This window comes from Crocodylus siamensis, chromosome 8 (assembly GCF_052110815.1).
Source record: "Crocodylus siamensis isolate JL-2025a chromosome 8, ASM5211081v1, whole genome shotgun sequence".
In the NCBI taxonomy this organism is placed as follows: Eukaryota; Metazoa; Chordata; order Crocodylia; family Crocodylidae; genus Crocodylus; species Crocodylus siamensis.
The window spans coordinates 71,819,202-71,846,836 of NC_143402.1; the positions used below are offsets into that span (position 1 = coordinate 71,819,202).

The window sequence follows — 27,635 nt, forward strand, 5'->3', positions numbered from 1 at the left end:
GAGAGAGAGCTGATATAACTGGATTCTTTGTCAAAGCCAGGAACCTGGTAAGGAAGGGAGAAGGGTCTAATTTTTGCCAAGATCGGATACAAGTAACCCACCCATCGGTAGGTCTGATTCAGTCCTGTAGCTAGGAGTCATGGGGTCCAAACAGGGAAATCTCAGGGGAATCGGAGGATGGCAATACTCACGATAGGCATACACAGTCCCTAGAAACTCAGCACCCCCTGTATGCGGCTCCATTTGATCTACTGACTGCTGAGCGACTCTGCCAGTCGCTCCATCCTATGGGACCCCACAGCACTTCACGCAGTAAGAGCCAAATTTGGGGGAGAGCCCGAGTGAATCTGTGTTGGTATCGTATGCAGCTTCCCCTTCCCCCTTGGGATGCGAGCTGCACAATTCAGTAACCATCCATTTCTAAACCTTCACCCTCCATTTACACTATTCCCCCCACCCCAAGTGTGTTTGTTCTTGGAACTGCGCCACTGGAAGAAAGTGGGGACAGCCATGCTGTGCGGCCTCCTCTATACGTGCCTAGGCCCATATGGACAATTGCCCTGAGATTGAATTCCCCAACCCATAGATCCCAATCCATAAAGAAAGGGTAGGGAGGAGCATATATGGGCAGGAGGAACAGAGCACCTCAGATATACTGGGGGAAGAGGAGAGAGACAGCATCCCCGATGTAACGCACAGACTTGTGCTACACACACACACACACATTGAGGGTAATATGAGTGTGTTTGTATGTATTCCCCTATATAAGCGGCACCAGTCTCTCTGTATGTGTGGTATTGTCTTCTCTCCCTGTGTGTTACCACGTGCACATACACACACACACACGGGATAACTGCCCTACATAGATACATGTGTGCTCTCATGCACACATACACACACACCACAAGGTAACTGCCCACCCCCCCATAACTATGGGGTAACTCCCCCGAGTGTAAACATATGCACATGGGGTAACTGCCTCACAGACACAAACAAGGGGTAACTGCTTCACACGCACACACACTAACTGCCTCATGCCACACACACACGCAGTAACCACACACACACGGGGTAACTACCTCACGCATGCGGACACACACGCATGCACACACAAACATGGGATAACTGTCTCTCTCACACACACACACACACACTGACCGCCTCATGTCTCTCTCTCTCCCTCTCACACACGCACGCAGATACAGGGTGACTGTCTCTCTCTCACACACACACACACACACATACACGGTGACTGTTTTGCTCACACACACAGACCGCCTCATGTCTCATGCACGTGCACACGCGCACACACACTGCCTCACGCCATGTCTCTCACACACACACACACACACACACACACACACACACACACGGGGCAGCTGTGTCGCGTGCGCGCGCACACACTGACCGCCTCACGTCTTTCTCACGCGCGCACAAACACACCCAAGCACGGGGTAACTGTTTCGCTCGCGCGCGCACGCGCGCAAGCACGCACATCCCCCCCCCCGGCGCCGGGATGCCCGTGCCCCGCCCCCCGGTGCCGGTGGCGGGTCCGGACCGCCCATAAAAGCCCCGCCCCCTCGCCCCACACGGCAGCGGCGGCGCTATGGCCGTGCCGGTGCCGGGTTTCTCGGACGAGCACTTCCAGGCCGCGGGGCGGGCGCTGGAGGAGGCGGCGCCGCCGGTCGCGGGGGGAGCCTGGGAGCTACTGGTGGAGGCCGCGGGCGTCCACATTTACCGCCTGCTGCACCAGGTAGGGCGGGCCCGGCCGCCGGCGCCTCCTGCGCTGCCGGCCCGGCCCGGCCCGGCCTCGGGGGTTGGGGGAGGCCGCTGGCGCTGTTGCCCCTTTCCCGTCAGTGTGCACGGCGCAGATCGCTCCAGGCGTAACATCCTCCTAAGTGAGTCTCGTAGGTCTGGCAAAGCTGCTGCCCCCTCCTTGACCTGGGAGCTGCGCACCTGTTGCAGCTCGATGACATGGTCCGCCCTACTTCTAGCATTTCCCCCCTCCCCCGGCTTTTTGTCTTCACAATGATTATTATGACCCAGTCAGATGTCCCCCCCCCCTTGTTCCTGCCTAGTCCTCTGTACTTGCCAGTCTTGAATTGCTTACTTCAGATCATGTCTCTCAGTTTGTCAACATCTTTGAATTCAGATCCAGTCCTGGCTCCAGATGGAGTGGTTTGTTTGTTTGTTATAATCTCTCCTATCTATTAAAATTCACCTTCTTTTTCACACCTCTCCATCTATCCAGTAACTAGCAAACATTGAATAACATGGAGTGGGAGAGACCTCAGTGGATCATGATATTGCTATCATTGATGCTGGGATTGTCATTAGCTCCAGGCTGGTTTTATGTCGCTACTTGCTCATCCCTTTGTTGCTGCCTAGGGGCATACACAGGATATTGCAGTATCTTTCTTGGGCCTTTAGGCTGATTGGTCTGTAACTACCCACCTCTTTCACGCAAGCCCTATGGTTTTTTGTGTGTGTGTGTGTTTGTTTGTTTGTTTGTTTTCTTCTTTTCCCCCTAATCTACTGAAACATTTCTTCTCTACCCCCTCGTTCTTCATGAATTAGCAAAGAAAACCGCAGATGATTCCAAGATCGCTTGGCACTGCACAAGTAGTTTAGAGCACCTTTCTCCTTAACTGAGCAACTTATCTTTCAAATCTTTCTCTAGACTCGTTTCTTCCCTGTTCTAGCCTGATTTCTTGCTGATACCAACTGCATTAGCCATCCAGTCAGTTAACCTCAATGACTATTGAGGCAAAAAAAAAAGCATTCTCAGAAATTGCTGACAAAGTTGGTGTTCATTAGCTTTCCTTCCTCGCTGAGTAGTGATTAGCGGATCTGCTCTTCCCCTGATTAACTCCTTTTGGTAGAATATCTTATTCCTTCTTTGTGACTGCAGCTAGTTGCATTTTTGCTCTAGCTCTGGCCTTTCTACTCTTGTTCCCACATGTTTTTGCTGTTCTTCACGTTCTTTACCTCATTTTTCATCTTAGTTATTCATCCTTAATAACTGAGCCTTTCATTAATTGCAAGTCCATTAAATAGCTAGGTTGGTCTCTGCTGCTATACTTTCCTTCACATTGGATTACTTTTTTTTTTTGTGCCCTGCATCATAATTTTCCTCTTCAACTTGCCAAATCTCTCAAACTCTCTCTTTCTGCATTAGACTACCTGCCAATGGGATCTTGCCCACCAGTTTGGTCCAGTGTCTGTTTTCTGTTACTGCCCTCTTCTTCCTAAGAATCGCATACTTATTATCAGTCACCCATTTCTTGCCTTTTGCATTTTCAAGCAGTTCAGTTCTGCTGGAATGAAATCCTAGAGAAGCCTCCCGTCAAGCTGGTTTCTTGCCACTTGACTCAAAGTTGTTTCCAGCACATTCCTGAGTCTGTTTTACTGTTACTTTGAGCAGATGCCTGCCAATTAAAGGGCCTCCGTTACTTGGTAGTGCTGAATTTGAATCTTGTAGGCATGGTCAGCAAGCAGCATGGCTGATGTCTTTTAAGGCTATGTGACTGAGCACCAGAAGAAATCCCTCTTCCCACCCTTAGCCAGATTAGAGGACCAGATGCAAAGTTGGTGGCAGCAGCAGCAGCTGCAGGTCATCAAAATCCTCATCTCTGAGTTCATTGATCTTCCAGCCTGCTGTCTTAAAGAGCAGATGGTGCAAAACAGTGTGTAACAGGGGGCTGGGCTCTTGTCTCCCTGTCTCAATTGAATGGAGGCTTCCAACTGCAGTGGAGCAGGAATACCTGGGAAGCTCTATGTGGAGTCTTTCTGCAACCAGACTAGTGCAGGCTGCTTTCATTTCATGCTGCTTAATACTGAAGCCACTATTTGGGGTGACTTAATAATGGCATGCCTGATTTGTCTTTATGTCTTGGTGCAGAAACTGCACTCTACTACCCTTCTCACAAAGAATGTGGTGTGGGTGGGAGGAACTCTTATTCCTTCCCCCAACTGATTTAAAATATTGATTCTGGGTAAAGAAAGCTGGGGGAGGGGGAAAAAAACCTCTTTTTCTTCTCTTCCATTGCCCTTCCATCCCAAAAAGCAGGTGGGATGGGGGAAGGAGAAGAGATGGTGAGAATGCAAAACTGCTTGCTGAAAAGTTTTTAAGTTGATCTAACTGAATAGTGTTGGGGGTTTCCCCCTAAATATTATAAAACCTTTATAATGGAAACTTCTACTACTAATTGCTAGTAAAGCTAACTTATAGCACAAAGGTATAAGCACAGTACAGGATGTCTGGTAGCATAGCCTGATTTGGCAGTTACATTGAGACTTACTAATGGTCTGGAATAGGTCTCTAAATGGACGTTTCTCTTCAAATAAATCTTATTACTTTTAATAACAATAATAGAAACATTTTTGGCCAGCTCTTAGAATCATAGAATCAATGAGGCGGAAGGGACCTAGACAGATCATCTAGTCTGACCCCCTGCCATGGGCAGGAAGGAGCACTGGGGGTGGCAGGGGTCATAAGACCCCGGCCAGGTGCCTATCCAGTCTCCTCTTGAAGGTTTCTAGGGAAGGTGAGGTCACCTCCTCTCTGGGAAGCCTATTCCAGGCTCTGGCCACCCTTATCTGCACATAGAAGGCTCTTGGGGGGGATATGATGGGTTTAGGCATCTAGGGGGTCACATTTTGTCCCTTCTCCCAAAGCCCGATTCTGCATACAGACAGAGAGACTACTGAGATTATCATGTTTGCTACATACAAGGCATACTGAGAAACTGTATTTTGTAATCCATTGAGCTAAACAGGATCTAGAGGTATAAACCTTCAAGGTTTCATCAGCCACTTCCTACAGTCCCCTGAAACATGAAGTGTTCCTCCATGTCCCTTGCAAAACATAAACTGATGCCTATTTTTTTTATCTAGAGATGCTGTCATTGCTTATTGAAGTAATAGGATAACTCCACAAATATAGCATACATTGGGGAGTAGAACAATTGAACTAGGCATAAAGTTTATCCTGCTTTCAAAGACTTTGACTTTTGGTTTAAGAAATCAAAAGGGTACTGGAAATAGGAGGAATCTCTATTTGAGAGGAGGCTGAGTGGCCCATCCCTAAATGAGAGAGGGTCTAGGGACTAGGCACTGATGCCCCTGCTGATTGACATGACTCATAACTTAATCACCTAATTAACGCTGCCTTTTCACTTTTTAATATAAAGTCTCATTCCTGATCAGATGCAGGGGAAGAGGCATCCTAAGGAAGCCTGCAATCAAGATCTGTTGAGTAAAATGTGAACTGTCTTAACTGGGAAGCTGATTACACTGTAAATGCTTTTCCTTGTAAGAAGTTGCACCAACTTCTTGAAAGCATGAAACTAACCTACTGTCATTTGGGGAAAGGGGGGGGGGGTCTACAAGACACTGGAGTTAAAATGTCCAGAGGGGAAATTACTGCATGATGTTTATTCCTCTGGAAAAACAAGGAGATAGTGGACAAGAGGGAAACTCCATCTGTTTTTAATTTATCCTGCTACAGTGTAGCTGGAGTTGGTCATGCTGCCAGTGGGATCAAGGGTTTTGGTGGGCTCTGCTTGCTTGTCAGCAGACACTAGAAAGGAGCCAGAAAAAAAATAACAAAGATGACTTGCCGTACAGCTGGATAGCTGTTATGGGAAACAAAGGGAATGCAGTTAGTCTAAGCAATTGGATGGATTAGAGGAGTAAGCTATGGCTATGCTGTCTTGCATTATAAGATGATGTAGATGCCGTTTGTTTGTTTTTGTTTTTTTGTTTTAAATGGAAGGAAATGAGCCCCACATTGTATCTGAATCTGGGGTTAGTTAGTACTGATTGTAAACATGAGTCTGAGCAAAATGGTATAAACACTGTTCAGGCTACACTTTTTTTTTAGCCTTGATGCTGCACTGAATCCTAAGTGACTTCAGTTGACTGCCTAACCAGCAAGCCTCTGCATTGCCTCTGACACAAATATCTCAGTACTTGATGGATTTGAGACTCCTTATGTAAAATTTCAAGGTGCCTGTTTGCATGAATAAATAGTTCATTCTGCTTCATCCATATCCAGCTGCAGTCAGTAGGAGTCCTTCTGCATACTTTTTAAATAGGCTCTGGATCCAGATCATAAGAGAAGTGGTCACCACTTACTTCCTTTCCCTGCCTGCTCCTAAATCCATTGTTGCTGTGGTATGTCTGATTCTTGGAAGCTTTTTTTAACTGTTTATCAGAAGCCCAAAGGGTTGGTTGGTGGGTAGAAATCTAACTGCTTAGTAGCTTGCCAGATGTAATGTGCTAGTGGACACTGGTGTACGTGAAGGGGCCTTTTTGTTTTCGGCTCTTCAGGACTTGTCTCATAGTTTCATAGTAGCTAGAGTCGGAAGGGACCTAGGTAGATCATCCAGTCCGACCCCCTGCCTTAGCAGGAAAGAGCACCGGAGTCAGATGACCCCGGCAAGGTGCTCATCTAACTTCCTTTTAAAAATCCCCAGGCTAGGAGCCTGCACCACTTCCCCTGGAAGCTGGTTCCAGGCCCTAGCCGCCCTGACTGTGAAGTAGCGCCTCCTAATATCTAATCTAAACTTACCCTCCGCCAGTTTGTGACCGTTATTCCTGGTCACTCCTGGCAGCGCACGGGGGAACAGGGACTCCCCCAATACCTACTGATCCCCCCCTGACCAGTTTGTAGCAGGCCACAAGGTCCCCCCTTAACCTTCTCTTGTGGAGGCTAAACAGGTTCAGGTCCCGTAGCCTCTCCTCATAAGGCCTGCCCTGCTGACCCCTGATCATACGAGTGGCCCTCCTCTGGACTCTTTCCATATCGTCCACGTCCCTCTTGAAGTGTGGCGCCCAGAACTGGACGCAGTACTCCAGCTGCGGCCTGACCAGTGCCGCATAGAGGGGGAGGATCACCTCCCTGGACCTGCTCAAGATGCATCTGTGGATGCATGACAGGGTACGGTTGGCCTTCTTGACTGCCTCCCCACACTGCCGGCCCATGTTCATCGTGGAGTCAATGACGACTCCAAGATCCTTTTCCGTCTCCGTGCTGGCAAGAGGGGAGTTCCCCAACCTGTAAGTGTGGTGCCGGTTCTTCCTCCCCATGTGCAACACCTTGCACTTATCAGTGTTAAACCCCATCCTATTCTCATCCGCCCACCGTTGCAACCTGTCAAGGTCAGCTTGTAGCCTATTGCACCCTTCTAGTGCGCCCACATCCCCCCACATCTTAGTGTCATCAGCAAACTTGAACAGGGTGCTTTCTACCCCCTCATCCAAGTCACTGATGAAGATGTTGAACAGTGCGGGCCCGAGGACCGAGCCCTGCGGAACCCCACTGCCCACGTCCTTCCAGGTCGAGAAGAACCCATCCACTACCACCCTCTGGGTGCGGCCCTCCAACCAGTTGGCGACCCATTTGACCGTGTGGGCATCGACACCACAGTCTCCCAGCTTTTTGATGAGGACAGGGTGAGAGACAGTGTCGAAAGCCTTCCGGAAGTCCAAAAAGACTACATCCACAGCAACCCCTGCGTCTAACGATTTGGTGACCTGATCGTAAAAGGCCACCAGGTTGGTCTGACAAGACCTGCCACTGATGAACCCATGTTGGTTGCCCCTGAGCATGCATTCCCCCGCAAGGCCCTCCTGGATGTGTGCCAGGATAATTTTTTCAAAGAGCTTACCCGGGATTGAGGTCAGACTAACTGGCCTGTAATTTCCCGGGTCCTCTTTTTTTCCCTTTTTGAAGATAGGGACCACATTGGCCCTCTTCCAGTCCTCCGGCACCTCGCCAGAGCACCACGAGTGCTCATAGAGCCGCGCCAGGGGTCCTGCAATGACCTCGGCCAGTTCCTGTAGAACCCTAGGGTGAAGATCGTCCGGACCAGCAGACTTGAACATGTCCAGCCTCTCCAGAAGTACCCTAACTAACTCCTCGCTAACCCTTGGCCCAGGCGTGTCTCTCTCGGGGCCCGAGGGGGGCCCAGCAGGGAGGTGGCTGAACTGGTCCCTACTTAGGAAGACAGAGGCAAAGAAATCGTTAAATATGTTAGCTTTGTCATCTGGCGTGATGACTAAGTTGCCCATCGTGTCCTGCAGGGGCCCCACATTACCCGGGACCCTCTTTTTACCCCCTATGTATTTGAAGAAGGACTTCTTATTGTCCTTAATCCGGGAAGCTAGTCCTATCTCCAACTCTGCCTTGGCCCTCCTGACTGCCCCCCTACATCCTCGGGCGACTGTAACATAGTCCTTCTTGGCGATGACCCCATCTCTCCATTGGGTATATGCCTCCCTTTTAGCAAGGAGACATTCCCGGATGCTCTTAGTGAGCCATGGGGGTTTATGTGCCCTCCTGCTCCCTTTGACCCTTGTTGGGATTACCTCCCTTTGGGCATGGAGGATCGTCTCCTTAAGGAGCAACCACTCACCTTTGACATCCGATTCCCTTCCCCTCTGGGTCCTCAGCGCTTCCTCAACGATCCTCCTTAGCTTGGTGAAGTCAGCCCTCCTAAAGTCTAGGGCTGTTGCCTTGCTGCAGCCCTTTGCCACCTTACGCTGGATGGTGAATTCCAGCAAGCGATGATCGCTGTCTCCCAGGTGGCCCATCACCTGCAGCCCCCTCACCAGGTCATCACCCGTGGCCAGCACCAGGTCCAACAAGGCGTCTCCCCTGGTGGGACTGTGCACCTCCTGGGTTAGATGGAGGTCCTGCACTCTGGCTAAGAACCGACGTGAGCGATCAGACTTGGCTGACTGCTCCTCCCAGCAGATGTCCGGGAAGTTCAGGTCCCCCATGATGACCACATCCTTAGCCCTCACTGCCTCTGTGAGCTGACCTAAGAATTCCTGGTCGAGCTCTTCTCCCTGGTTGGGAGGTCTATAGTAGACTCCCACCGTTAAGTCTCTCTCCCCTGGACTGCCTTTTACTCTAACCCAGAGCACCTCAGAGTGCCCCCCCTCTACCCCCTTGCTAATTAACGAGGAAGTATATTCCTCCTTGATGTAGAGTGCTACTCCTCCACCTTTCCTTCCTATCCTGTCCTTCCTGTATAGCCTATAGCCCTTGACACTCACCGCCCAGTCATGCGATGAGTCCCACCACGTTTCTGTGATCCCTACTATGTCAGGGCTGGTGACAGCTAGGAGGAGGGCGAGTTCCTCCTGCTTCTTCCCCATACTTCGAGCATTCGTGTAGAGGCATTTGAGGCCTTCAGCGGTTGTGCCCACTGACCCCCTAGTCTCAGCAATGCCCCGTCCCCCATCGCTTACCTGTTTCTCCCTTTTGACCATTGGTCTGGGCTCGCTGGCTGTTGCTGGGCCTGGTAGTTCATCGTCTCCTCCGCCCTCATCTTCCCCCTCCCCCGACGAGCCTAGTTTAAAGCCCGCCGAAGTTGAGCAACTTTTGCTAATGTAGCTGCTTTCACTGTAAATACTAAATATGCCGCCTTTTACTGGGGCACTGATAGTCCTGGTGCTGTTGGAGCTATGCTGGGAGTCTTCACTACTTCATTTTTCTAAACCAGCACTCTTTCCTGCCCAGGCCAGAGGGTCGGACTCAGTGATCTGCTCAGGTCCCTTCTGACTCTGAAAATCTATGAAACCCAGGCTCCCCCCCCCCCCCCCCCCCCCCCCCCCCCCAAAAGGTGGTGTGGGCACACTTCAGTATATTCTGAGGCTTTAAAGTACTGATGGTGGTACAACTGACCTGGGACTCTGCCCCTACTCTCAATTAAATCCTATGGTTTCTCCTGATTGGGCAAACTGGCAGTAAACTTTAGCTGGCCAGCTTTGGAGCCTAGTTCATGGAGCAGCCCAATTCCTTTGGGTACAGCTACTTTCTTTGTTCTACTTCATTAGTAATAGAAGGTCAGAGATACTGTCACGCGACTCAATTGTTGGCTTTGTTTTAGCGTATGTGGGTGGGTGGGTGTGGGTGTGTGTGTGTATATACAGGAGATGTCTTGGATTGTCCAAACCTGGGAGGCTTATCCTGTTCCCTTCGCTGTATTGGAGAGTCTCTCTCAGCAGCTCCAAAAGCATATACAGACCTTGTTTTCTTTCCATCAGTGGAAAGATGAGGGTAGTGCTTCTGAATGAGGGTTTTTTGTGGTTTTTTTTATGTTCTGACCTGGTTAATACTTTAACACAATCAACTTGGACTCTTCCATGTTTGTGGCATATGGCTCTTCCCAAGCCAAAAAAAAATCTGTGCTGGTGTCCAGAACTTCTAATAAACCCTTTAGTAGGATTAGCCTTTCCTAGGAAGTGTTGGGATCTCTGTAAGAACAGATTGGGGGGAGGGGGGAAATACTTTACCATATAAAGTCAAGTCTCATTGTCTAACTTGGGCATGCATTATAGGCTTCTCAAGTACTAAAATGGACTTGAAGGATTAAATGATTGTGTAACTATATTGCATATCTTGCATGGCTAAAGAGCAAATGTATTTTCCCTTCAAGGATATCTAAATCTGTGGGTTTAGCCCAAACTCTGCAGGGAGGGGCTGGTGCTTCCCTCTGCAGCAGTGGTGGCCCCTTCCAGGTAGTACCTGGCTTGGGTGATCCTGTGGGCAGTGCAGCCACAGAGGGAAGCAGGCTCCAGAGTAGGAAGAGGTGGGGGATCAGACTCACCACTTTCTTTTGGCGGAGCCTGCCTTCCCAAGCTGCCTGCAGGGCTTCCTGCAGAACCCCTGAGCAGCATGGAGCTCAATCCTTAGCTCTGCAACTGTAGGGACAGCAAACTAAAACTCCTTGGAGTTTTACTTTGCTGCATCCCAAGTCATTTAAGGTGCATTAGGCCACTGAATTTGTTTACAGTCTCACTGTAGCAATGCATAATATGCCACCCATGCATGCAAATGTTGACACCACTAAAGCGGTGCAAAAGCATTTAGCCCACTTTAGTGTGTCATGCACACATGCCCATTGTTTCTTCTACATGCAGCACAAGTGCCTGTTTCTCCCCTGGGATTGGGGCAGCATAGAAGCATATATTGTTACAACAAGCCAGGGAGTATGCTTTTGGTTACCATAATGGAAAAATTTTGCCCAGGTCCATACTTGAGAGGGCTCTGTTTTTCTGTTTGCTTTTTAACTGTTTTAAAGCATCATCATGAGATGACTGTGTACTTTGTCGTTCAGCACATCACTCTGAAAAATACTCCTCTGGGTGTGGAGAGGTGTGCTGCTTTATCAAAATTAGCTTGAGACAGTGTGGGGGGGGGAAAAATGGAAATGATAATGCCTTATTGCACAAGGAGCATGTTTCATGCCATGTATACTGAAATTTCCTTTTTCTTTAATTATGTTTATAAAAGACTGAGTTAAGTGCACTGAAGAATGAAGCATTATCCATGGAATAGGGTGTATTACAGAAAGTGGAAGTAGGGATTTCCCAAAAAGATCCTGATTCACTCTTCCTCAATCCATACCAAGTATAAAGTGGCTCAGGCTTGGAACTAGGGGAACTATGTTTCTTGGGATGGAGGCAACTGAAGAGATGAGCAGGGCTGTCCTTTTTTCTGGCTTATCTACTAGTGCTGTGGCTGGATATCTCTTTAGCCTTCTTGCTCTGGTGACTAATATATAGATGGGTGGGAACAAAAACAAGGGCCAACAATTCATGTTGTGCACTATCATATAAGCATAACTTCCCGTATCTCCTCCTCATAGACTGTACACCTGAACCACTGCATTGTTTCAGCTAGCACCAACCATGGTGCACTGTAAGTGCTATGTGCTCTTTTTGTCCATATGATCGTGTTTCCATATGTTAAGCCACTCTTAAAAAGCATCAACACATTAGACAGTCTCTTGAAGGGGTGTGGTGCAGGATGCTTTCAAAAAAGAAAATGGCAAATATAGCTGCACTTGTATATAGTAAGCATACTCCATCATAGGTGGCCATGATCCTGTGCTACAGCTAACACATCTTGTATGACCCTGCTGTACTTAATTCTGCAAAGCTTTACCAATGGGATTTATTCTTGAACTATGAATAGATAATCAATGATTCAAAGCTATTTGTAGGCTAGATTCCCTCAAAGGTCTTGTCCTTGTGCCACTGAAGTATGAGGAATGTTGCCACTACTTGAGACTAGAGCAAGACTTCTTCTACAGGGCCAAGCACTTGACATCCTCAAGTAATCTGACAAACTCAAGTGAAACCACTTTAGTTGCACCTTGCACCAAGGAATAGTACTAAGCTTTGGATGAGAGACTCTTGCTGTGTTTTGCTTAGCCTTTCAGTTTGCACATGAAAGGCTGTGCTGCACACATGCACATGCTCACACACCTGGGACTACCCTAAAACCATTACACTGTTCTAAAAGCGTGAAAATAATCTCATGCTTGCTCGCACTTCCAGCTGCTCTTCATGACCTAGAATGTGTCTTGCTTTCCTGCATGGTAACTCCTATATTCTGTTTTTTGGTAGAACTCGGGACTTTATGAGTATAAAATCTATGGCAGCCTTCCTGATTGCTCCCCTGAGTTGTGTGCAGATGTCTATATGGATCTGGACTACAGAAAGCAATGGGATCAGTATGTTAAAGGTTAGTAAATGCAACATACACTTAAAGCTGCTGCAGGACCAAAAGGTTGGAGATTTGAAGGCTTTTTTTATTAACTTTTTCTCTTCAAAGCTCTTAAGGCCACTTTTTTTTTTTTTTTTAATGGACTTCTTAATGCTCAGCACTTACAGTTGTGGTCAGATTCTCAAAGGCTCCTCCTGCAAATAAGAAAAAAATTTGGCATAGGATAGCTGAGTGCTTTCCTACTCAGCACCCAACTAAAACTCTGGCCAACTCTCTCTGGCTAAAGTTCTGGCCAGTATTGGTGACGTGTTCTGTATCCAGAATTAGTGTGTGACTACCATTACAACATATCCAAGCACTTCACAATCTTGGAGGTATTTATCTTTACACAGATGGCTTTTAATGCACATACTTTTTCTGGGGTGGGTGGGGAGGGGTGATGAGGTGACTCATGAAAAGTACGGACTGGTCAACTATAAGCTGTACAAAAATCTGTTGCCTATCTCTGCTGTACTCAAACTTCTCTGAAGAAGCAAGGCCTCAAAGTGTTACTTTGGCATGATTTAACAAAGTTTAGAAGCAGTATTATGAATAAAATTAAGTGGGATTGACTAATAAATGCTTCTGTAATTGCTTTAAATAAAGAAATAATGCATTTTAACTATTTTCAGTATAATTGCAGATGTTTCAACCTACAGAGTAGGTAATGAAAATTTTGCTGCCCTGCTTTGAACAGTTTGGCCTCTTGTAGGGATGGGCTAAAGGAAGAATAGGTGCATGTGGCTCTTAATTATGTGCCCAGATTTCTTGCTTGAGGATAGATGTAGAACTTTAAAACTATGCATCTTAAAAGCATATGCCTTGCTTCTCTCAGGATCATGTCTATGTATCTTCTTTATCTAGAAAAAGGTGAAGACTGATGGACCTGATCCTGTTTGGGAATAAGGAAACTAAAAAGCATCAACCAGTACTCCACTGACCTCTGGTGGAAAAAAATGATAATGTAGTGTTTGCCATGACCATGCAGGGACTACAGCAGGCTGTTGTGTGACTTCCCACTAGTGATATTGGGTGGGGTAAGGAGGAAGGCCAGACATATTTTATTGTAGGCTAAACAGTAAGTATCTATGAACCAGACATAATAGTAACACAGCACTCTCTAAACCCTGTTTTGCCTCTTTCCCTTCTTCGAAGGCTACTTTCAAACCACTATTAACTTGATGAGCTGTTTTTAGCATGGCACTTGTCATTGCAATATCTACATATCTTCAAACAGTCCCTTGAGTTTAGAGCAAGACTTTAAGAAAATGCAGGTTCTAACAAGAATGGAGGAAGTGCCTTCTATAACACAGAAAAGATGCTTTATGTATACCAACTCACTAGTATGGATTGCATCTTTGTGTAGTTGACCATACAGCTAATAGTGACTCCTCTGTTCTCTTCTGTTTTCTTCCTTCCTTCATCTTGCCACCCTGGAGGGAGCAGCAGGTAGGATTTGCATCCTGGTCAGATTAGGTCCACTGAGTATTGTAACCTGCTTCAGAACCTACCATACAATAGATGATGTTGAAATAACCTGGTTGCCATAGGAAGCTTCCTCAGTGCCTCCTGTGATTTTTAGTTTGGCTTATACTGATTGACTTCCTTCTACTGTCTTCCCACATGCAATCCTTTAAGTGTTGCTGGATTTCACTATTTCTCCTGCTCTTAGCTGAATCCTTCAGTGTGCTCCTCTGGTTATTGGTGTTTTACCCTGGAATATAGGTACATACTGCCTGCCAATGGATACCACTATTTTTTTTTTCCTCGAATGTCACTAATATGGTGTAGTGTAGAGGCTCTCTGTACTTGGCATATGTCCAGTTCACATTCTATTGGAATGGATCTCAAGGATGCTGACAACTTCTGGGGGAACAGCGTGACCAGGAAAACACAACAGTAAATCTAGTCTGAATGACCAGATGCCAGGATATACATAAAAAATAATTCCTATGCTGGAGAGATGCAAAAATCTTGGAATGAGTTAACTGTCTGGCAGTGAGTCTGACTCTCAGCCTCCACAGACTATTGTGTTCTCTGCATCTATAAACTCAATAGAAGGCAGGCATGTATTTGTCTATCTCTGGTGTACTTGCTTCACTTAATTCCTGAATATTTTTCTTTCCCTTGTGGTCTAACTCTTACATGGTGTAGCATGTGCAAGTTTAAAGGAGCAGAGTTGCAACCTTCTTTCTGTAATCTCTTTCCATAGATCAAAACAGTGTTTAGACTTAATCATAAGTGGTACAATTGAAATTTTAAGCATGTTAATAACATTGCTCAATCTTTTTTTCTTTGCAAAATTATAGAGCTCTATGAGAAGACAGATGATGGTAAGAAAGTAATCTACTGGGAAGTGAAGTACCCTTTCCCCCTCTCAAACAGAGATGTATCCTTTTAAGCTGCCCTCCCCATTGTTTTTGCCACCCAGATGACAAAAACACTTTTTCCTGCGTAGCTGGACTCCTGAAAAGTTTGGTGTGGTTCTCTTACTCTGTTCATCTCCTGCTGTTGGCATAAAGTAATCAAGCTAAATTGGAGAGAAGTCCTAACTCTAATATCAAGAGTCAGATCCTGTGGTTACAATGCTAAATGAGTGCATAATTTTGCTCCCATGTAACAACTTCACTGAGACTATGCAGGAGTGAAGAATTGTGCTAGTTGTTAGGATGGCACACCCCAATAGAACAATAATATCTCAGACTTATTACAACAGAGCTAGCCTGACTAGAGTTCCTGAGTGCTCCCACAATAAATATTTATCTTGAAATGGATGATTCTTGGCATTTGTCTTCAACTGCAAATACAGTATGTGTATATTCGTGAACGACGAGAAATGGATGTTAATGGGCGGAAGGTTTGGATTGTACTGGCCAAAAGTGTATGTGTTCCTCAGTGCCCAGAAAAGCCTGGCGTTATCAGAGTGAAGAGTTACGAACAAACCCTGGTGATTGAGAGTGATGGCGAAGGTGGATCCAAAGGTAAGAAACTTGAGTATTCATCTGGGTAAACTTGGTGGATCCAGATTTTTTTTTTCATATTTCTTGCCGGGGAAGATCAGTTTGCAACCAGGTAAAATGGGAGAGGCTTTAAAGTGCTGACAATGCTGCTCTGAAGAAATGTACCAAAAGAACCCCAAATCTTCTGAAGATCTGTACTAAATACTGCTTGTAGTAAAACATTATATTGACTTCACTTGATTTATAGTGACTTCATTTTACCTTTTTAATGAGCCATAATACCCCTTATCTACTGAACTGGGGGAAGATGACATTTGACTTGGAGAACTTTATTACCCAGTTTCTGTCAGTAAGCGTCTCTCTTCCAGAGCGTGGAATCTTTTATATAATTGTCTTGTTTGAAGTTTTAAATAGGCTAGCGGGCTTGTCTCCCAGTATAGACACCCCTTGTATACATGCTATTCCAAAAATAAGAGGGCTTTGTACAGAAATACACAGTTTAGACAACTATATGTGTGTCACAATCTCCCTGGCTCTGGAGTAAGTAGATTTACTTGGGAATGCAGCTGTTCAGTAAATGTTTTTTCATACTATTTCCTAATCTAAACTAACCTGGTTTGGATCTTATGCTGAAACTGTTAGCTGGTAACTAGTAGGGCTGGGCAAAATTTAGCCGGCTGTTTCAATTCGACACTGTTATGATTCGACACTGTTTTGATTCATTCAGCACTTGAAATAGCGAAATCAAAATGAAGGGCTTTGAAACAGCCTTGTTTTGTTTCGAGGTTAGTTCAGATGTTCAGAGGATTTTTGGGGGGGTGGTTTTGGTGTTCCTTTTTTTTTTTCCAAAGCAGCCAGGTGGTGGGAGATGTGGGAGAACCAGGGCTGTGCTCCCAGCAGCTCCACAGACCCATGTGGCTCAGCCAGGAGCGCAGCTCTGGGTCTCCCTGCCTCCCGTGGCTGGGCTGCAGGAAGCCAGTTGCAGCACAAGGGAAGGGAACTCAGCCCAGCTAGGTTGAGTTCCTTTCTTCAGCCCAATGGTAGCACTGGGGAGGGGAACTTAGGGATCGGGTTAAGTTCCCTTCCCCAGCTCCCTGCTCACAAGTGGCAGCAGCACCCAACTTCCCTCTCTCATCTGGCAGGCAGATCAAGGGCCCACAGCCTTCCAAAGGTTGCAGACCCCCATCTGCTTGCTGGGTGAGAGGCGGCTGTTTTCAAGCTTCCTTATTATAGTGAAATAGGCAAAACTGTTGAAACAGCGTTGCTGCTTTGACAAAGCAAAATGGAACACCGGTTTCAAATTGAAATGAAATTCGAAACAAAACACTGCTCCATCAAAACCTTGAAACTCAAGTCAAAACGACGCTGTTCTGTTTTCGCACAGCACTAGTAACTAGAGCATGCAACACTGCAGCTGTTTACTTGTACTCTTGTCTAGGAACTCAGGATTTAGATAATGTGTGTTCGTTCCTCTTCCATTCTTTCTTTTCCTAGTTTATATGTATTACTTCGATAATCCTGGTGGCATGATTCCGTCATGGCTTGTCAACTGGGCAGCCAAGGTAAGAAGAAAGCTGTGGGAAGTCTTTTGTTTGTGGCCAAGTAGACCTTCAGGGAAAAACTACAGGGCAAGCCAGATGTAACTTCTCAAACTTTAATGTTTAATACCTGTGTTCAGGTTAGGGTAACTGCCTGTTAGGACAAGTTCCATTACAATGGCTATTCCTAGGATGCAGGTCTCTATGTACTACTATTATAGAAATGAAGATTAGAAGTAGAGAGTTGCTTCAATTTTTAAATTGTTCCTATGGCATAGCAGGAGGTTTTGTCTTTTTTTGGAGCTACTTCCCTAATCAGTTCCCAGCCCAAAATTACTTTGGAAACCTGGCAAAAAAAACCTTGTGCTCCAAAGATGGAGTATTAAACAGGGGGAGGAGGGAAGAGGAAGGAAACTCTTTTCTGCACCCCCTCCACCACTTGATATTTGCATAGCTATCTAGTCTGTGTTGCTGTATTCAAATGTAGCTACATATGTTTCCAGACAATTTGGGGTCGGAAGAGATCAAGTGAGGAGTCTTCCTAGGTCTCTGGCTAATGGCTGCAGACTAGGAGGAAAGATTTAAAAGATCATGCTCCAATAAATTAGCTCAATAGGTTATTGGCCTGTTAAGGAGCTACATCACATGATAAGTTTTTTTGGATAGACCCGCTGGACAGACGAATGAGGGAAATACAGCCTGCTGCTTCATAGTTAACTTCTTAATAGGCAGTCATCTGCATTTGAAAGCCTCTTGCTGTAAAATGGTGTCTGCACTCTGGGGGATGTCTACAGCGCCAGAAAATAACTACTCTGCTTCTTCTTTTACAGAGTGGAGTACCTGCTTTCTTGAAAGATATGCAGAAGGCTTGCCTTGCTTATCACAAGGAAACATAAGCTACTGCTTCAGGACTGTCTGAATGGCTTTACTGATTGTTTTCCTCAAATAGGGTACTTGCGTGGATGGCAGTTGTAACACTGGATGAAATCTACCTCCTGGGATAACTAGTTTTTGAGTGGCATAGGTATCATTGGCATGCCTTGGACTGCATCTTGCCTCTTAACTTCCATCTCTTTGTGCTATTTGGCCTTCTTGCAAGTCACTTCATTGGCATTTATGAGGCTGCTTATTTCAAAGTGTCTTCTTATCCTGTTCACTCTATTCTTCTCTGTCTTCTATGCTGGATCAGAGAGGGGTTTCAGTTCATGAATATCAGTCTTCCAGTAGGGTTCTTGTTTGGAAGAATACATTCAAATGGCTCCTAAAATGTTTATTTTTCTTTTAGCAAAGAAGCGAGTTCCGACATGCGTACCCTCTGTAGTCTTGCCAGGTAACTTCCTGCACATTCTGGCAGATATCATGCACATGCACTTTGAGCACTTTTTGAAGCCTAATAATCTCTTTTCTGCTTCCCAGACTTTATCATGTATAGCCTGGCTCTGCCATTCCTGGCCCTGTACAAATCCTGTCTGCTTGCCAGAAATACAAGATCCTTCCTTTTTTCTTTTATTAAACTTGAAGCCTACTGCCTGCTTAAGGACTTCTACTCTATTTGTAGAACTTGGTTTACTTGTGACCACCTTAAATCTTCACTTAAGCATTTGGTTAAACGCGCATTGGCATCACTGTTGCCTAATGCTTGGCATATACCACACCCAGCTAGTTGAAATGAAGCAACTTGATGAATTGGTTTTGTGTCATAGTTCTCTAGAATCTAATTGGCGTGTTCAAAGTTTACAATAGGGGCCTTAAAGCTTGGATTTTCATTATTGCTTGAAATTATTGCTGAGATGGTCCCACTCTGTTTAGGGACCCCTCTAAATCTGTCAACAGCTAAATAGTTGCTCTCCAATCAAATTGGATGTTAATGTAAAGAAAGAGGATTGAAATCCTGCAGCTGGTGACCTTGAACTAATGGGGGAAAACTCTGTATCTTTGTGGGGAAGGGTATAACTTAAGGTTACTATCTCGGGGATGTACAGTACTTCATACCAGGATGGTGCAGCGCTGGTCAATGGAATGGTGAATCTTTTCTAAATTAAAGATCTATAAATATGTATGTATGTAAAGAAATGTCTACTACAGTTGTATATACCTCATTGTTTGACTGTCGTCTTCAATACTAAATTAAAAAATCCTGTAACTTACTGCTTTGTGTAGATATGGTTGTCATTGCTAGAAAAAAATTAATCTTGTTGACTACAGGTAACTGTCTCTACCTTAACCATTGGCCATAGTAAACCTGGAAGACTAGAGAACAGTTGTCTGTGTGACTTGACTAGTTTTACATGGACATAGTTTGACTACTTGCCAAAGGCTTTGAGCAAACCAAGTATAAATGCATTCTGAACTTTTAACTGTGAGTTCATAAGGTTAAGAAGCTGTCTGAAGTTACCACCAAATGATATGAAAAGGGCCAGATTCAACCAGTGAAATTTAATACTTCTGCTTCTTTGTTTGCTTGTTTCTTTTCTTGCAAAATAAATGTAATTGGGCTTAGAGGTCACTGTCGTATTTGACACATGCAGGTCAGCAGGGATATAACAAATGACTGATCCTGAATTTTTTGTTCTAGAGCAATTTCTGTCTTCTCCCCATGATAATTCCATCTGAAAAGTGAAATTCTTACACACGTTCCATTCTGGGGATTTCCTTTTGGTGCAAGATCCCACTTTAAATGGTTGCCTGTAGGTTCTGTTCTGGGAATCCTGCAGCTCACAGTCCAGACTGTTGGAAGGTATGCAGTATTTCCCCCCCACCCCCCCTTGCATTTCTAGATGCATGCACTTGGGCAAAGTGACCCTCTGGCTATAAGAAGATGGAGGCCAATGAGGGTTGCTGCTGAAGAGTGGTGACCTTTCTATGCAATAACATCCCTTTTTATAACAAAATAGCACCTAATCCTGCCTTGGTATCCTTTTTATTTTTATTCTACACACATCCCTCCAGCACTAGACCTGCTTTTAAGAGTTCATTGAAATGGAAGGCATTTCTCTGAAGTCCTCTGGAAAATCCCATGGTTCACCCCTCCATCTCTTCTTCCCTCCCCACCCCAAATTTCTGCCATTAATTATTTCTAAATAGAAAGACCTTATCTATTTTGTGCTGCCTTGGGCATTGCGGCTTTATGTAGTTTTACACTTTAATGTGGAGTGGCTCTGCATACAGTGATGAAGTCTGAGCTGGAACATGTATACCACAGAAGCACTGGGCTGAAAACTACCCCTTTGGGGGTTCTTGTCTGGTGTGTAGGCCAGAAATGAAGTGTTTAACGTTTTGGTTTCTGAATGTTATTTGTACTAAATACTGGAAGTAACTCCTACTGAATACAATAGTTTAGCTAACACAACAGCAGTCCACACTGACATTTTACGGAATGCTTGGCCTGTACAGTTAATGGAGTTTGTTCTACAGGTGTGATAGTCCAGAAACAAGCTGCTTTTCAGTGAGAACATGGCAGTACTTCGAAAGATGTACTTGCACACACTCTGTCCTAAAATGCCAGCTTGATTCAGAAATTGCTTCCTGTTTCAGTGCAGGAAATTGCCCGATGAGGATCTTTTATATCTTGATCTACTGAAAGCTTTCCATTCTGTATGCTTCTATGCCGAGCTCAATATTTAAGGTGTGTTTTAGGAATGCAAAAGACTCTTTTTAAACCCTGTGGTTATTCAGACCATAATCGGGCAGACTGAAATGCACTCCAGTATTCTAAAATAAATGTACTCTTTTTCATTGTACTGAAGAGAGAAGAACTTAAACAGACATTTTGTGTTTGTTGCTTTTAAATAATACTTTTGAGATGAAAAATGTGATTTAAGGGCAGTGGTATTTATTTTAAAAAAACTTTTTGAAGGGGTCTGTATTCACTTTTTTTTTTTTTTTTTTTGTGATTTATTCAGTTCAGTTTGCTTTTATGGGGCACTCATACCTGTTGCTTCATGGATTTTTGCCTTACCCTTCTCTCCCACTTCCCAAACTGCATAAACTATATTCTTCCTCGTGAGGATGGGACTCCATTGAAGCAAGACATCTGATTTGCCTTTATTTAAGCAGGCTTGACTTTGATAGTGTTTAAAGCTCACTCAAGTGAGTCCTTTCTTTAGACCTGCTGCCTGTCTCTGCATTGGGAAATTCAGTGTTGTGCAGATGTAAAGGAGTAACTTCTTTTTCCCCTTTTGGTTCTCAATAAATCACTCCTTAATGTTTATCAAGTGCTCACTTTGTTCCATTTATGAATTTAAAAAAAAAAGTCAATAAAAGAGTTCACTTCTGAATATACAGTTGGATTTCCAGCTAGCATGAAAGAAATGTAGAATAGTTGCATTCTGTTGCAAAGATTTCTGACTGAACACTATCAATGGCAAAGAACAGTGTTTAGTTTAGAAATGTACAACTTCTGTATAAAAGATGACTCTTGCAGACTTGTTGCTCTTCTAGATTTATTTCCCAGCCAGCTCCTCCCCTTTTCTCTAAAGTAATAGATAGAGAAAAATAAGTGACAACTTAAAAGGGTTGTATATCAGTATTTTGCATACTCCTATCAAACTGTATTGGTCAAAAGGCTTGGCTTCTAGTAAGTGTGCCTTCCAACCTCTTTCTGCAACTTTTGGTGTTTATATCTTCATATGCTGAGCAACTGCATAAAGCTTCAAAGTATACAGACCTTACTAATTTAAGACGAATGTTTAGCTGGCTTTATAAACAGAAACCTAGCTACCTGGTGTCCTCCGCTTCTGTAACTGCAGGTGTGGCTGTAAGCACTGAAACTTTAACACCGACGTGGTTATTGGTCTGTTTTTACTCAGTAAGATTTGTTTTGGTTAAATCAGGGGCTGTAAGGAAGGACAAGTAGGAGTAAAGATGTAAAAGGGTCCCTGAGGACCCTCTCTTGTGGACTAAGAATAGAACAACCAGGTCCTGCTAAAAGCATCTTACTTGATTGGTAGTATGTCAGGACTGTATTAATATTTGACTAGCTTCATGTTGCCTTCTCAGCAGGTATGATGCCCTTTTTTGAGCCAAAATGTTTGGATTTCGGAGACACTGGCCCTAAGCAGACATTACACTTTTAATCAAGTCTTATCTGGTTAATCAATCCTGGGCTTCCCCTTGGCTGTGAGCCAAGGGGATGACTGGTATCTGGTCTGAGATCCCAATAGTCATGCCTTCTTCCATGCCATATGTAGTAGGAGACACAGTTGTTGGGATTATGAATCGGATCCCATCATGCCTTTTTAACTGAACAACTGCCAGAAGCCTAAGTCCCAATTCCAATTGGGACCTTACATCCACAAGTGCAGGCTTTCTGTTCTAAGAGGTTTTTTTTTTTTTCAGATACTTGATTCTCAACAAAAGTTGGTACCCTTAGGTATGTGAACAAAACTTTGGAGGAGAACCCCAGAGATTTCAAATAAAAAGCTATAGTGTTTAAATGCTTTCTGACTTTTGTTATGGTCATTGTGTACTTCTGCAGCAGAACTCCTTTCTCTACTTCCCCCCCCGCCCCCCTTTTTGCTTTTGCCTAAGAGCTGGCACTCTGAGGAATGTCTCCAGTCATCCAAGGGTGAGAACGACTGGACTAAACAGATGAAGAGCATGGGCCTTGGACAAAGTTGAGGCAAGAATGCAGAAGGCAAAGTTATAAAACCCAAGGCTCCTCACTTTCCATCCATTGTCCCTGCCACTGTATTGCTGCAGTCTTCTCTAGTACAAACCGGGCTTGGGAGGACAAAAGACAAAATAAACTGTCCGGTGCATTCTTAAATATTTACCAGTAACTTGTAGTTGAAGGATTCCCACTCACTTTAAATGAGTTGTAATACTGCTCCAGTGCTGGGCAAGTTGGATATAATTTCTCAAAGTTTAATGTTGATAATACCAGTGTTCAAGTTAGGGTAATTGCCATTACAATAGCTAGTCCTAGGATGTAGGTCTCTATGTACTACTACTATAGAAATGAAGATTAGAAGTGGAGAGTTGCTTCAATTTTTAAAATGTTCCTATGGCACAGCAGGAGGCAAAAAAACTTGTGCTTCAGTTTCCAAAGGATGGAGAGTTAAACAGTCAGGGGGAAGAAGGAAACTCTTTTCTGTATTCCCCTCCCCCCCACACACACACGCCTTGATATTTGCATTGCTATCTAGTCTGTGTTACTGTATTTAAATATAGCTAAATAATTTCCAGACAATTGGGGGGCAGTGGAAGAGTAGTGACACTTGTCTCAATGATGAGACTTGCTCTTATTGAATAGTGGGAAGATCAGCTTTAAAGGCCTTTTATAAACCTGTTTAGTTGCCTTTGCTAAGCTCTAAGAAATGAGTTGGAGCAACAGGCATCGTGCTTCCCGTGCAGTCATGGGAAAGCAGGGTTCAAAAAGACCTTCATGAGGTCACCAGGTCCAGCCCCTTGCTCAGGCTTGAAATCCATTACTAAGGCTCCAGCTGTGTTGGTCTAATTTGATCTTGAAAAATTCCAGGGCGGGAGATTCCACAACTTCTTTATATTGCCTGTTCTAGTGGTTAACCACTACCATGGTCAAATTCCTTCCTAATCACCCACCTAAATTTCCCTTGCTCCTAGTCATATCCCCTACAGCCATGGAGCAAAGTCTAAAATTACTTGCATTTGCTAACGTGGTATGGAATCTAGCTCTCTTCCTTTTTTGTTTGCTTTAATAATAAAATACGCTTGTTGCAAACTCTGCATTGCCTTTCTATGAACTCTGGTGGGGACCCCAGATGAAACTCAGATAGTTGTGAGTGACTAGTCAGGTTCTTGCCATGGGCAGATCAAAACCTGAAGACAGCCAGACCACTGCAAAACAAAACCAGCAAATTCTGTTACTAATCTCCACCAAGCATTGTTTTCTATAATTGCTTGAGCCTATATCATTCTATAGCAGACAACCTGATGCAGATCGAGAAGCTTTGTATACCTGACTAACAAATGAAGCAAAATTGGATTACAAGTTGGCATAGATAAAACACAGAATCTCCTGATAGATATGTAAGGTTCCCAATTTACTGGTAGCCTTGCATAACAATAACACAGATTGAGCAAGTTGCCCATGTAAAGTGTTTAGGTTCCATTGTAGCACAGGAAGGTAACATGGAAGAAGTTAAAGGAAGGCTAGCAGCAGGAAGTACAGCCTACTTTCCATTGCTTAAGCTCCTGCCATCCAAGCTCAGCTCCAGGAAAAATTAAGCTTCAAATCTATAAAACCATATTCAGGCTACACCTAATCTACAGTATTCAAACCTGGGTTTTCTCATGAGTACAAACAAGATGCTACTAAATCCTTTTGATAAAAAGAATCTATGGCAAATCTTTGGTGCACAGTCTAATCCCAGAACAAGAATGGTGCACAAGCACCAGTAATGAGTATAACAAGTGTACAGAGATCTAATCCTGACACAGGAAATCAGAGCACCATGACTACAGTGTTTGGGCCCCATTAAAAGATTGGAAATGCTCTGGACACCAAAGAAAGTTCCCATCAGGGTGGTGTAGAAGAGAAGACCTTTTGGACAACCATGATGAAGGAGGGCTAGCTGATGTAGTGCCAGACCAACACTGACCTAAATGTGGATGACTAGACAAAGGCAGACAATAAACACAAATAGATGAAGATGGGGAGTCAGCCAAGGGCCTTGAGTCAATAGTGCCAAATTACTGGGCACATCTACACATTCATTAATGCACCATAATTATGGCACACCAAGTTTACCTGTAATAACAGGTATTAATGTGCCATAATCAGCACTACTGTGCATTATTACAAATGGAGACTTTTTTGTGACGCTTAATGCCCATAGGACTAATCTACTGTGCGTTAGCATGGTTTTTACCAGCTGCGCTAATATGCAGTAGACTTAGTCCAATGGGCATCAAGCACCTTGTGTAGATGCGCCCACTACCTGCTATCAAAATCTTTCATCTTTTTATTCATGTAGCATTCTTCTTTCAACCTTCTGTGGCAAACAAAAAAATCAAAGAGGTGGTAAACTGTCACTTCAGTAACTCTTCATTAGTAGCATGAAGACTGCATAGGATGGCTTGATCATAATCCTATACGGGGCAAACTAGCCAGCTGAAGAGAAATTTAAGGTCACTTGGGGAAACATTTTAATGTAATAGGGCAGCATGTTGTTAAATGCCTATGAAAATCTATGATGATGGAAAACAAAGGGACGGGTGGATGCGAGACATTGATTAAGCCTTTGATAGTTACTTGCTTTGTCTCAAAGCTCTCAGTGATTCGGTTTTATAGTGCCAGGAGAAAAAGAGGTATAGGTTGTAGCTGTGTTGGTCTAAGGATGTAGGCAGACAAAGTTCTTTGGGTAAATCCAGTACCTTTTATTAGACTAAGGAGTATTTTTTTAATAACATCTTGGATTCTTTTTGGTTTTCTTCACTGATGTGATCCTCTTGCTTCCTCTACAGATCCTACCGTACTGTAGGCAGACTCCAGGTAAGATGCAGTTTCTGAACAGACAGCAGCAATAGGAACATGAGGCTGCTTTTAAGCTTTGTGGTTTTCCACTGCAGGCTAGAAAATGCGCACTGTACTACAGCAGTAAGTCAGTCCCTAGAGAAGCAGTTAAAGGGTGGACATTTCCTCATTTCTTCCATTTCATAGCTGCCTACTAGGCTGTGCAGTATCAGAGGGCCATCCCCCTGTCTTCCCACACTTTACTGTTCTACTAAGTTATAAAACAGCCAATGACCTACTTGAGAATCAAAGTATCGACCAGATGTTTCCTGAACAAAGAAAGCCTGCATTTCCCTTTGCACAACATCTTGTGGGAGGCAGTGCTATAGTGAGTGTGTGTCTGACATCATTCAGCATGTTGACTTTGGGTTACTGGGGATCTTTCTCTTAATTAACCTTCCAACTCAAATACAGTAACTTTGCAGAAAGATTCCATAGAAAGAACAGACTTTGAGCTCCAGTGGATGTAGTGCAGAGGAAGACGCTTAGCTTGTTCGCACGTTCTGTTGACAGCTGGCATTGCTATAATCTGTCATACAATAAACTGGAGATGGAATTTTTTTTGACCATTTTTCTTGGACAAGTTTTTGGTGAACTGGAAAAAATTGCTGCTCAGTTATCAATTCCTGCATTGCTTTTTATGGAACTTAGGAGTATGTAACCTTCCCTTCACCCCAAAAGAAGTAGTCTGTCTTGAAGAAATCCAAAAGGAGGTGTGTGTTTGGAGAGGTGGGGGTGGGGGGAAGGCAAGGAGGTAGGTTGGAGTGCGTTTCATTCAGTTACTTCTAAAAACAAAAAAGCAATCCAGAGCTCATGGAAATGAATAGAAAGTCTGTGATTAAAGTGAACTGGACTGGGCCCTTGTCCACTTCAAGGGACTGCAGAATTGAGACGCCCTTGTTTGGAACCAGCAGCCAGCTCCCGAGAAAGTCTGTATTCTTTGATGCTTGCAGCTGAATTTTGGAAGCTCATTAGGTTTAGATAACACCCTGTGTGCTTCTGAGAGCTCATCTGCACCAAAACACTTTCTAAACCTGCTCCCCTTATTTACTATTTTGGTGTTCTGGGGTTTTTTTCCCTTTTTTTTTTTTGGTCTTGGAGAAAAAGAGGACACCTGAAAGAAGATTTAAGCTTGCACTAGAACTCAAAAGGGCATGCTAAGGATAATATCAGTTTTTGTGCATCTGCCCATCATTGCAATATTCAAGCGTCTTCCATGTTTAGATTGACAGTAGGGAGTTCCACAGACTTCGTGAAGGCTGCAAATCTCCTTTCCTTTGTGGCTGTAGAAATCTCTGCTTGGAGAGGGATTAGAGAGGAGTTTAATATGTAGGTACTGTATAGTTGTGTCTACGGGTCCAGCTTTCAGAGACAAGTTACACCAGTTTATTTCTGAGCCCTTCTACGCTAGAAGAAATGTTTGCCAATATAACTGTACCTAATGGAGCTGTGGCTTACAGAGACAAAATGTCTTTTACCAGTTATCCAACAAAATAAGATATAGAAGCAGAAAAGCTTGTTTCTGATGGCAGGTGTGACTATTATAGGCTTTTATCAGCATAGTAATACCGATTAGGGGTATTACTTTAAAAACCTGCCCCCAGCTGAGCTGCAGGATTATTCATTTGGAGTTAAGTTGTGTGTGGGGATTTTACACTGTGAACACAGAGGAAAAGGAATTTCAGGTGGGGTCTAAGTGAGGCAAACAGGAAGAAATCTAGGCTACCAGGAAAATGCCATATTGTTGGTAGCCATCAGGCTGTGGTGCTCTCTTATAGGAAGTGGTGGAGCAGATAACGCACGAGTGCAGCAGTTGGCAGCACTTCTTGATGCAAACTTGTATAACTTCATACATACACACAGTTAGCCTACCCCTAAGCAAACATCATCAAATGTTCCTATTAAATTGTCCCATTCTTTTGCTTATTGAAGGGTAATAGGCATAGGAATAGCTACCACAAAGCTACTGAGATGAGGCACTTGGGCTCCATCCCCCTGTGAAATTGCAGGCATAGAGGGCAATCCCAGGGTCAGAAAAATGAGTGGCTCTGTGAATCCAGCCCCAGCTGTTGATACCA

General features: G+C 44.4%; 1 protein-coding gene across 2 annotated transcripts; it reads left to right on the plus strand.

The window, feature by feature from the left end:
• The first annotated feature begins 1,585 nt into the window (after window positions 1-1,585).
• PCTP (phosphatidylcholine transfer protein) lies at window positions 1,586-19,210 on the plus strand. 2 transcript variants are annotated; one of them, XM_090060968.1, is made up of 6 exons: window positions 1,586-1,753; window positions 12,427-12,544; window positions 14,875-14,954; window positions 15,375-15,546; window positions 17,020-17,087; window positions 17,894-19,210. In XM_090060968.1, exons 1-6 carry the CDS (start codon window positions 1,607-1,609, stop codon window positions 17,957-17,959), a joined length of 651 nt encoding a protein of 216 aa, XP_089917094.1. In that variant the 5' UTR covers window positions 1,586-1,606; the 3' UTR covers window positions 17,960-19,210. The 2 variants fall into 2 exon arrangements, with proteins under 2 accessions (XP_089917094.1, XP_089917095.1); XM_090060969.1 differs by lacking the exon at window positions 1,586-1,753 and adding an exon at window positions 1,760-1,898.
• The last annotated feature ends 8,425 nt before the right edge of the window (window positions 19,211-27,635 follow it).

Coding starts and splice junctions, on each gene's coding strand:
- PCTP (XM_090060968.1), top strand. CDS start 1,607: ATGGCCGTGCCGGTGCCGGGTTTCTCGGACGAGCACTTCCAGGCCGCG. Junction 12,545..14,874: donor ATGGGATCAGTATGTTAAAG/GTTAGTAAATGC, acceptor GCAAAATTATAG/AGCTCTATGAGAAGACAGAT. Junction 15,547..17,019: donor TGGCGAAGGTGGATCCAAAG/GTAAGAAACTTG, acceptor TTCTTTTCCTAG/TTTATATGTATTACTTCGAT.